The 9,856-nt window shown below is 56.5% G+C and overlaps 1 protein-coding gene across 3 annotated transcripts; it reads left to right on the top strand.

The window, feature by feature from the left end:
• The first annotated feature begins 1,133 nt into the window (after positions 1 to 1,133).
• Positions 1,134 to 9,616, top strand: LOC110197854 (uncharacterized). 3 transcript variants are annotated; one of them, XM_020971899.2, is made up of 6 exons: positions 1,188 to 1,276; positions 2,125 to 2,270; positions 2,783 to 2,877; positions 4,815 to 4,941; positions 5,293 to 5,385; positions 7,416 to 9,616. In XM_020971899.2, the coding sequence occupies exons 2-6, from the start codon at positions 2,255 to 2,257 to the stop codon at positions 8,678 to 8,680; spliced, it is 1,596 nt and encodes a 531-aa protein (XP_020827558.1). In that variant the 5' UTR covers positions 1,188 to 1,276; positions 2,125 to 2,254; the 3' UTR covers positions 8,681 to 9,616. The 3 variants fall into 3 exon arrangements, with proteins under 3 accessions (XP_020827557.1, XP_020827558.1, XP_020827559.1); XM_020971898.2 differs by lacking the exon at positions 2,125 to 2,270 and having other exon boundaries at positions 1,134 to 1,276; XM_020971900.2 differs by lacking the exon at positions 2,783 to 2,877.
• Positions 9,617 to 9,856: the final 240 nt, after the last annotated feature.

Genomic DNA, 9,856 nt, shown 5'->3' with positions numbered 1-9,856 from the left:
TGTCCTGTTTGAATTGGTTGGAGTTTCCCTACTTTCCAGGGGACCCCGACTCGGAAGCTGACGTGATCAGCCAGACTCCCTGACATGCTAACAGTGCCCCTTGCTGGTCACCACGGAGTGAACCGAATTGGATGTCTAAGCGCTGCCCCGGCCATGCCGACTCTGGTTTTGTCCCCCGATGAGCAGCCATGAGGCTCAGCAACCTCAGGACTTGGAGACTGTCACACCAGACCCAAGAGGACCTTCCCAACAGAGGTCCAGCCATCTGGGGTTTTCAGCCTAAAAACCCAGCCCTGCCACAAGCCAGTGAGCCCCTCGCTAGGAAGCGGGACTCTGCTTGGAAGCTGCCTGCCTCCAGCCTGCTCGGCTTGGCCGGCCATCCACGGGTCAGAGGCCGCTTTGGTCTGGTGGACAATAACCTCTCTGCTGAGCCTCAGACGTGCAGACTGGTTCAAGTATTAAAGGGGATGGAAAAGGGTTGAAAGCTGGGCAATTTAAAAAGTATGAGGAAGCTAAGGCATGCAGTCGAACCTATGTAGACAGGCAGGAGCCTGGGCAAAGGCGCGGAGGTGGGAAACAAGCAGGCCAGAGGGCAAGGCGGTTGACCCTCCCCTTCTCCAAGGGCCCTTCTCCCATCCCTGAAAGCGCCTGCAGGCCCCTGGAGGGCTGTGTTCCCATTTTCTGGGTGCGATATCTCGTTCACAGTAGGCGCTAAATAAATGCCTGGCAATCCATTGACTAAGTTGTGTCACCAGAGTACCTCCAAGCATTTCCTCCCGGTTCTGAAATCTCCAAGCTCTCCTCTCAGGGCACTCCCTCCACCTGTGTAACCCCATAGGATTGGACGCAGGACTTGTAAGCACGTGCCCAGTTCCGCCAATCCTGGATCACGGTCTTGGGAAGGCGGGGTCGGAATCCCTCAAACGGTCACCGTACAGACCTAAGGTCCTCCCAAGAATGAAGGCGAGGGGCGGGAACGATGGCCACTGATTGGCTGAGGACTGGCTGGAGACGCCCCCTGTGGACATGCGCAATGGAGCCTGAAGGTAGCCCTCTCAGCGTTCTCTGTTGGAAGCGGAGGGGTGGATGTCTGAAGATGCGCTTTCCGAGGCATTGTGGGATGTGTAGTCCGGCAATGGAAGGTGCGCAGGCGCACTGAACGCTCCGAGGTTGGACATGCGCACGCTGCCGCATCCACCATTGCAGGCTGAGTTCGCCTGCTCGGCGGTGGTGTTTCCGCGGCTTCTTCCCCGCGCCCCTGGGGAGCGTCATCGAGGTCTGTACGTGCGGACCCCCAGCGTCCGAGTATCCCGACTCCTCCCGGCGAGTCGTTATGCGCTCCGACATGAGAAGGGGCGGGGTCCCAGGGGGAGGGGAGGGTGGGGGAGGGAAATGTAGATGGGAGGAAGAAGAGGCGGGGCCTGTGACATCATCTGTTGCTGGTTCCTTTGGCCAGGGAAGGGGCGGGGCCTGATATACGTACGCTGTTGCCGAGGGGCGTCCCGAAGAAGGGGCGGGGTCAGATGACGGCCAAGTTGTCAGACTTCCACTGGAGACTTGGCCCCCACCCCCCATGCCAGGTTCTCATTGCACCTGACCGGGAGCGGCCTCGTGCGGGCCTCTCAGACCCCCGGCTCCTCTTCTGCTGAGGCGTCCTGATGGTGGGAGGCCTCGGGGGCTGGGGTTGGACGGGGCCTCCCATGGACAGGTGGGGAAACTGAGGCCCAGGGAAGTCCAGGATCTGGCCAGGGTCACACACCAGAAAGTGATCCCACTTACTGCTCCTTCCCCCATCAGAGTTGGATAGGGCCTCCCATGGAAAGGTGGGGAAACTGAGGCGCAGGGAAGCCCAGAGACCACTCCAGGAAGTGATCCCAACCCTGTGACTCTCAGACCCCAGCAGGGCTCCCTAAGGACACCAGGTGGGGCCAGCAGCCCCTCCCCCCTTCCCTGGGCCCAGTGGGGATCATGGGTAGATTTTTTTCTAGCCCCATTTTCTGGGGGCCTGGGTGGGCTCCCTTGGCCACTGTGGGGTGGGGGATTCCCATGAAATAGTCGTGGGGGAGGGGCTCTTTGGGGCCGCTGGGCTGCTCCCTCCTGCTGACATCCCCCTCCTGCCCACAGCAGCCACCCTGGAAGGGATGGTCCCTGAGGCCAGAGGGCCCTGGCGGAGGACTCGGACCCTGGGACTGCAGGGGGGATTGGCTGGCCCCAGTGAACCCCCACTGAGGACAGCTTAGCCCTGGTGGCCCAGATGCTCAAGGAGGGAGGTGAGAAGGGGATTTGGAGGCAGGGGCCCTGGATTCAAGTCCCAGCTCTGCCACCTTAGACATCGAGCCTCAGTTTCCCCTGCTGTAAGAGGAGGGAGGGCCTTTGATCCCACAGAATCTATCAGGGTGGGAAGGGAGGGGGCTGGAGAGAAGCCAGCTGAGGGGCAGAGGAGGAGCAGGGGCTCCCCTGGCTCTGGTGCCCTGACCCTCCCCTTCCTGACCCCCACCCCATCTGGGGCCCCATGGAGTCATAGGAAGGGCCAGGCCTCGGTCTCAGTCACGGGCCTACGACCCCCCCTGATTCTGTGACCTGGCCTGTCATTTGCTCCCTGTGAACCTCAGTTTCCCCACCTGTAAAATGGCCATTTTGTTGGCGTGCTGGCCGTAGCCTCCTGCTCAGCCCTCTCTCTGCCCATCCTGGGACGTCTTGTCCACATCTGTTGCCCTCCCTGCTCCCCCCTCCCAGAGGGGTCTGGGATTGCTCTCCCTCATGGCCCCTTTGTCCTCCCCAGCTCTGCCCTCCGAGGGTGCAGTCTGCACCCAGACCCCAGGGGACGAGGTAGATGAAGGCATGGCCCCCACTGGGCCCCCAGTGGACACTTCCAAGGTGAGCTGGGGTTTCCTTCCTGAAACATCGCCAGGAACCAGGGCCCCTCCTCGTTCCCACAGCCCCCACCCCCACCCCCACCCCCCTGCCCTCTCTCTTACTGCTCATAGTTGGAGGGAGGGGCCTGTGTGTGAGGCCCTGTGGCTGTCCAGGTGTTCAGCAGCCAGGGAAGGCTCCCCGGAGGAGGTGTATGATGGATGGGCAGGGTTTGGAGCTTTTCAGGGGCCTGGGGGGAGCACTCCTGGCAGGGAGAACTGCATAGCAAAGGCTCCAAGGCGGTCATTTACACATCTTCTGTAGGATCAGGCACAAGGGGGGAGCCTGCCCTGCTCATGCACTGGCCTTGGTGTTGTGGCCTCCTTAAACCTCACCTTCCCACTGCTCCTCCCTCCCTGAGACCTGACTTCCCGAAGTGGCTACCCGATCTCCCTGGCTGCCCCTTCCCTCCCTGCTCCCCGGACTCACTTTGGGCTTCTTCCCTTCCTCACCACTCAGTGACCTCGCCTCCTCCAAGGTCCGTGCTGGTCACACCTACACTCAGTCAGAGGCCAGGGTCACATGGGGATGCACCCCTTCCTCCCTCCAGGAGCTTGGTACCAGCTCACAGACTTCACCCCCAGCTCCTGCCCTCCTCCCCGGGGACTTCCACATAGACACTGACTCTCCCTCAGACTCCCAAACCTCTCAACTCCCCACCCTGCTCACCTCCACTCCCCATCTGGACCCCTTGGGAAACCAGATCAGTTTTACACTGTCCTCCTCTCGTGAATCTTTCAATCTCTTGTTGTATCCCCCCATGCCCCCCAAGCCTCAGCCTTGACTTACTCCCATCATTCACCTCCTTCACACATACACTCATGATGGTGAATGAAGGTGGAAAAAAACCAGCTCTGACCCCTCCCCCCCCACTGAGCCCTCACTGCTCCCTCCCTCATCATCGCCCTCTCCCAAACCTTCTCAAGCCTCCTCAAACCTCCCATAGCTTTTCCTCCCCCTACTCTCACAGCTCAGACCCTGCCTCCTATTGTACAGAAAGAATCGAGGACATTCACTGTGAGCTCCTTTTCCTCCCCTCTTCCTCCCCTCCCATCACACAGGTGCCTTCTTCCCCTCTCCTCCCATGATGAGGTAGGGCTGACCCCTCCACCTGCTCAAGTGACCCCCTTCCATCCCATCTCCTTCAACAGATCGCCCCTTCTGTCGCCCCCCCCCATTTATCTCTAATCTCTCCCTTTCTCCTGGCCCACAGATGTGCCCGTGTCTCCTCCATCCTGCAGAAACCTTCTCTTGTTCCTCCTGTCCCCACTAACTGTCTTCCTGTGTCTCTTCTGCCCTTTGTGCTAAACTCCTTGGGAAGGCTGTCTGTCTACAGCTGAGGACTTCATCCTCTCTTTTCCCTTTTCTTCCTCTCTGCAGTCAGGTCACTTAAATGACTGCTCCTGCCAGTGCTCACGTACAGGACAGGGAGGAAGGGAGCGTGTGGCAGGTTCATCCCCCCAAGGCCCAATGGGAGGGGAGGGGAGCCCAGCAAGGGCCAGCGACCGGCCTGGGCTCACACAGCCAGGAGGGGCGGCGTCCTGGGTCCTGCCAGTCCAACTCAGAACAGAGGCCAGGAGCATGGGGGCCTTGAAGGAAACTGAGGCACACAGAGGGCCAGGATTGCCCCCAGGCCACACAGGTGGTAACGAGCAGAGCCCACGTGAATAACAGGGTCTCATGGCTGAAGCCCAGTGCTAGGCCCGCGGAGCCACGTGGCCTCCACGGTCTGGGTATCCGGCCTGGTCTGGTCTTTGCCACAGCTGAGTCTCCCCTTGCACAAGATGACCATCAGCCCCTCAAGGCAGAGACTGTTGTGTGTCCTGCATCTGGACCCCAGGTCCCCTGGGGGCCTCCGTTCTTCTGTTCTGGGGCCAGCAGGCGTGTGCTTTGTGTTTCAGGAGCCCGTGACCTTCAGGGATGTGGCTGTGGACTTCACTCCTGAGGAGTGGGGGCAGCTGGGCCCATCTCAGAGGCAGCTGTACTGGGACGTGATGCTGGAGACCTACTGGAACCTGGTCTCCCTGGGTAAGGTCGCTTCCCCTGCATTCCCCCTCCCCCCACCCCCTGCCAATTCAGTGTCTGCCGGGGGGGGGGTGCAGAGAGAAGGAGACAGGGTTGGGGTCTCTGGGAGCTGACAGGTCAGAGCCATAGGGGAGGTCAGTCAAGCCCCCTGGGCTCCCGACAGCCTTCATTGGGTTCATTCCCTTCTCTGGGTCTTAGTTTCTTCATCCATAGAATGGGGAGCTTGAATGAGGCTCAGAACCCATGACCTGTAAGAGGGGTCTGTCCCCACGGCTGTCCAGGGGCTGGGCCTGAGCGTGGGGCAGCTCTCGGTCTCTGGAACGCATTGCAGCTTCTCTCTCTCCCTGTGAATAGGGCTTTCTATTCCCAAACCGACTGCCATCTCCCACCTAGAGCCAGAAGAGCCAAGGACGGCGGAGGGAGAGACCCCAAGTGGCCCCCATCCAGGTGCGTGGGTAGGGAGGGAGGTCTCGGGGTGGCCCTGGCTCTCACTCCTCTGGCCCCTCTGTGGCCCACCCCTGATCTGAGTCACCCACAGCCTCTGGCCCAGCCACCTCTCCTAGGCTGCCTCCTGGGTGAGAAGACCCGAGTTCAAGGCCAGATCTCTGAGAACCAGAGCCCCTTCAGTACACGATGTTCATTTGGCCTCAGAGACCCACAGGTCCAATTCTCATCGGACAGATGAGAAGCCTGGAGCCAGGGAAAGGGGAAGGGGATTGGCCGCCCCCCCCCACCCCACCTTTGCCCAGGCAGGGCTGGGATGCCAAGCTTTCTCTGCAGGGATCCTGCCTTTCCTTGAAACCTGTGTGGCTTCTGTTTTCTGGCTGGTGTTGGGCCCCTTGGGGCTCCCCCTTTGCTTGGGTGTCAGCTCCCCAGCAGTCATCTTTATTTTCTAGGCCGCTCAGAAGCCGTGTGTTCTGCCCCTTCCTCCCCTTTGCAGATGAGGCACACACTCACACAGCAGGTGTGAGAGGCCATGAGGAGGCGCTCGGCTTTCTGTCTGGTTTTCCCCTCCTGCTTTGGGATTGGCCTGGCTGTAACCATCTGCTTTCTCTGTGCAGGGGGGCAGCTTCAGAGGGCAGCACAGACCCAGGTAATGGCAGGTGTTCTGCGGCTCTCCTGGTGCCTGTCCAGCTGTTCTTTTCAATCTAAGCTACTCGGGGAGTTCCTCAGGCTGTCCCCCTCTCCCCCTGGGCAGCTCCCCTTTCTCTCCTTTCTTTGACGGCCTGTAGCCTTTGCATCCTGGGGGGCTTCTTCTGTTTTCTCCCTCTTGGCATGTCATGTGATGCGCAGGAATCTCGTCACTTCCCTCTGGGACTCCCATCATTCCCCTTTCCCTGTAACAGTCTCCCAAAATGCTGAAGCTGGGAGACATCTGGGAGGGAATCTGAGCAGGACAAGGCCCAGTCAGAGAAGCCGATGTCCTGGATTCACGCTTCGATGAGAAGTGGGATCATCAAGTCCCGTCTGGGCTTTGTGCTGACCGAGGGGGACTTCTCAGAGGCTGCAGGGTGGGAGCCTCGTTAGGTGCCTGCTGCAGTAATCTGGGCGGGGGGGGGTCCCTACAAGAATCTGGATCCCTCTTCTCCTCCTCCCCCCTCCAGTGGATCTGGGGCCGGAGGGCCTCCATTTGAATCCCTTCTGTACCTTGTGTGTTACCTTGGGCAATCTCCTCTCTGAGCCTCATCTGTGTCAGCTATGAGTTGAGGGGCTTGTATCCAAGGTGATTCAGAGGCTCCTTCCAGCCTTAGGTCCTTTTACCTCATCCTGATTCTTCCTCACTTGTGTTCACTCTCTGAGGCTGGAAAGATGCATCACCCCTTTTGTATCCCACTTTTTTCATACTTCCCAAGTTCCTATTGGCTAGTTTTCAGAGTCGTATTCAGCCAGCATTGATTAAACAGACAGACAGTCCTTGCCCACAGGGGTCCTGGGTTCTAGGGTGATCGCATCTGGACACAGATGGTCATTCCTTGTAGATGTGGCGACCAGCTCCTACCTCTGATCCTCATTGCTGTAGTCCAGTGGGCAATCATTTATTTTTATTAAGGGCCTGCTATGTGCTAGGCACTTGGGATACTAAGGCAAAAATGAATCTAACTCTGCTTTCAGGATGCTTACATTCTATCAGAAAACAGGGATGTTTCTCTATACGAAGCATGATAACCTTGGGTGGGAGGACCAAGAGTCCTTCTGCGGTCTGCAGGGGCTCCTTGGGCTGAGTCCCGAATGAAGCCAGGGATTCTAAGTTGCTGAGCATTCCAGGCATCAGGAAGATGCAGAGCTGGAGAAAAGATGACCTGTAGTCTGATATGGCCGGGTCATTGATTGGGAAGAGCGAGGTAGACAGAGACCAGAGAAGTCAGAAGACCCTTACATGCTGGATAGTAGAGGTTATATTTGACCCTGGTGCTAGCAGGGAGGAGCGTGACGTGATCAGATCTGGTAATATTAATTTTGTTATAAATTGATTTCAGACTGGAACACTAGACCTGAAACCAGAGAGTCAGCCCCACGTTGGGATATTTCTGAAGGAGGAACATCCCATGGGATGATGATGACAAGATTTGCTCAGGATGGTCCTTGGAACCCCACTCTGGGGAAAGCCTGGATGTGTGGTGGACAGTTAGAAGAGCAGCAGGAGAGACGGTGGAGGCAGAGGATTGTCACCAGTAAGCAAATCCAGTCTGGGGACATAGGCTCTGAATGGGATGAATGTGAGAAGAGCATCAGTCTGAGGCCACTGCTGATTCTACACCAGAATCTCTCCTTGGCTGGAGAGAGGGCCCATAAACACGATGTGAGTGGGAAAAGCTTCAAGCAGCTTTCTCACTTGATCGAACATCAGATCATCTGTGCGGAGAAGAAACCTGACAAGTACAGTGAATGTAGGGAAGACTTTCTGAATGGCTCACTTGGAGTGGACCCTCCCAGAAGCCATCCCAGAGGGAAGCCCTACAAATGTAAAGAATGTGGGAAAGCCTTCAGCCAAAGTGCACTTCTTACGAAACACCTGAGAGTTCACACTGGAGACAAGCCCTATGAATGTAGTGATTGTGGCAAAGCCTTCAACCAGACTTCACACCTGAGGCAGCATCGGAGAATTCATAATGAAGAAAAACCCTTTGAATGCAATGAATGTGGGAAAGCCTTCAGGGTGAGCTCATCCCTTACTGAGCATTGGAGGACTCATACTGGTGAAAAACCCTATCAGTGCAATGAATGTGGGAAAGCTTTTAATCGGAGTACCCACCTTACACAGCACCAGAGGATTCACACTGGAGAGAAGCCCTTTGCATGTAATGAATGTGGGAAGGCCTTTAACCGGAGCACGCTCCTTACTCAGCACCAGAGAATTCACACTGGAAAGAAACCCTATGAATGTGATGAATGTGGGAAGGCCTTCCGAGTGAGCTCATCCCTTACTGAACATCGGAGAATTCACACTGGAGAGAAGCCCTATGAATGTAATGAATGTGGGAAGGCCTTCAACTGTAGTAAACTCCTTACTCAGCATCAAAGGATTCACACTGGAGAGAAGCCCTACGAATGCAGCCAGTGTGGGAAAGCCTTCAACAAGAGCCCAAACCTTACTCGACATCAAAGAATTCACACTGGAGAGAAACCCTACATATGCAGTGACTGTGGTAAGACCTTCAACCAGAGTACCCACCTTATTCAACACCAGAGAATTCACACTGGAGAGATTTTCTGTGATCCCGTAGCCAACACATACCTGTGAAGATTGCTTAGGTACTTGAAGCCGTGGTTGCCTGTGAATTTGCACTGGGGCTGATGCAAAGAGGGGGCCCTCAGTCTACCAGGGTGGTTTGATGGGAAATGTTAGCAGTTGTCTACAAACCTGGTTTTCCCCTTGGGTTTCCCGTCTGGGAAGGGGCCATGCTGCCATACTCCACTGGCAGTGAACCTCTTCATTCCCCAGGCCAACCAGAGAATTCCTTAGACTGTATTGATACCAAGTTTCTTCTCCAGAGTTAGTGGGAGAGCAGAGCAGAGTTTTAGACCAGATGGGAGAAATGGGACAGGTAATGCTACTGACTTGTTCCATGAGCAGGTGAAGTAGCCACAGGGGTCTTTCACCCAGTCTTTATGGACTTGGGTGCCAGGGATCCAGGAATGAGAATTCCCCCAGGTAACAGCATTCTCATTTCTCTGTTTCATTTCCTTTTCTCCTTCCCATTTTGCTCTTTATTCTCTGTCTCTTTTTCTCTAACCTCACATCACTGGGGAGAAAAGTAGTGGGTGGGGGTAGGGGAGAGAGGGGAGCAGGCAGTCAGAGAGCTTGGTCAGGGATGCTCCGCTACGTAGGAGTTCTCCACAGGCCGCTGCTTTGATGGGAAAGTGATTCTCGGCTACCTTTGGTGGTGTTTGTAGATTGTGGTTGGGGGGTGAGGGGGGAAATGAAAGTATGGACCTCCTTTGGTCTCTCTGCTCTGGTTCCCCACCCCCACCCCATTCACAGGCTCACAGCTGACAAAGTCATTTTCCTAAGACAGGTCTCGCACTGTTGCTCCTGTGCTTCAGTCTTCGGGAGCTCCCCATTACCTCCAGAGCAGAAGTATCTGCAACCTTAACTCATGACCTCACCAGGCCTCAGCTTCCTCCATAAAGGGGGGGTGAGAGGGGTTGATAATAAAACTTAGAAGCTGCTGTGGAAGTATGCAGAGTGCAGTGCATTTGGAGTCGGGACCTGGTTTCTTAAATGGCTTCAAAATGTGCTTCATCTTGAGTTGCTGCTTTCAGGCTCCTGTTTCTGCCCTCTGAGCTCCAGGGGAACTCCACAGTCTCTGCACACCATCTTAGTGCCTGGCTGTGGAAGGTCCAGAGGCAGGACAGAGTCAAGATGATGGGTGATGGCCCAAGACGCAGTGGATGACCTCGGGGCCTTTGATGGCTA

The sequence above is a fragment of the Phascolarctos cinereus genome, unplaced genomic scaffold, assembly GCF_003287225.1.
Source record: "Phascolarctos cinereus isolate Bilbo 61053 unplaced genomic scaffold, phaCin_HiC Scaffold_726;HRSCAF=1367, whole genome shotgun sequence".
Classification (NCBI taxonomy): Eukaryota; Metazoa; Chordata; class Mammalia; order Diprotodontia; family Phascolarctidae; genus Phascolarctos; species Phascolarctos cinereus.
Note: the sequence above shows the minus strand (reverse complement) of the source record. Positions and strands in the feature narration are given on the sequence as shown.

What these genes read in the sequence shown, in the direction of transcription:
- LOC110197854 (XM_020971898.2), top strand. Translation starts at nt 1,177, where the DNA reads ATGCGCACGCTGCCGCATCCACCATTGCAGGCTGAGTTCGCCTGCTCG. An exon ending in CCCTGGGGAGCGTCATCGAG is followed by an intron (nt 1,277 to 2,782) that starts GTCTGTACGTGC and finishes TGTCCTCCCCAG; the next exon opens with CTCTGCCCTCCGAGGGTGCA. An exon ending in CCCCAGTGGACACTTCCAAG is followed by an intron (nt 2,878 to 4,814) that starts GTGAGCTGGGGT and finishes TTTGTGTTTCAG; the next exon opens with GAGCCCGTGACCTTCAGGGA.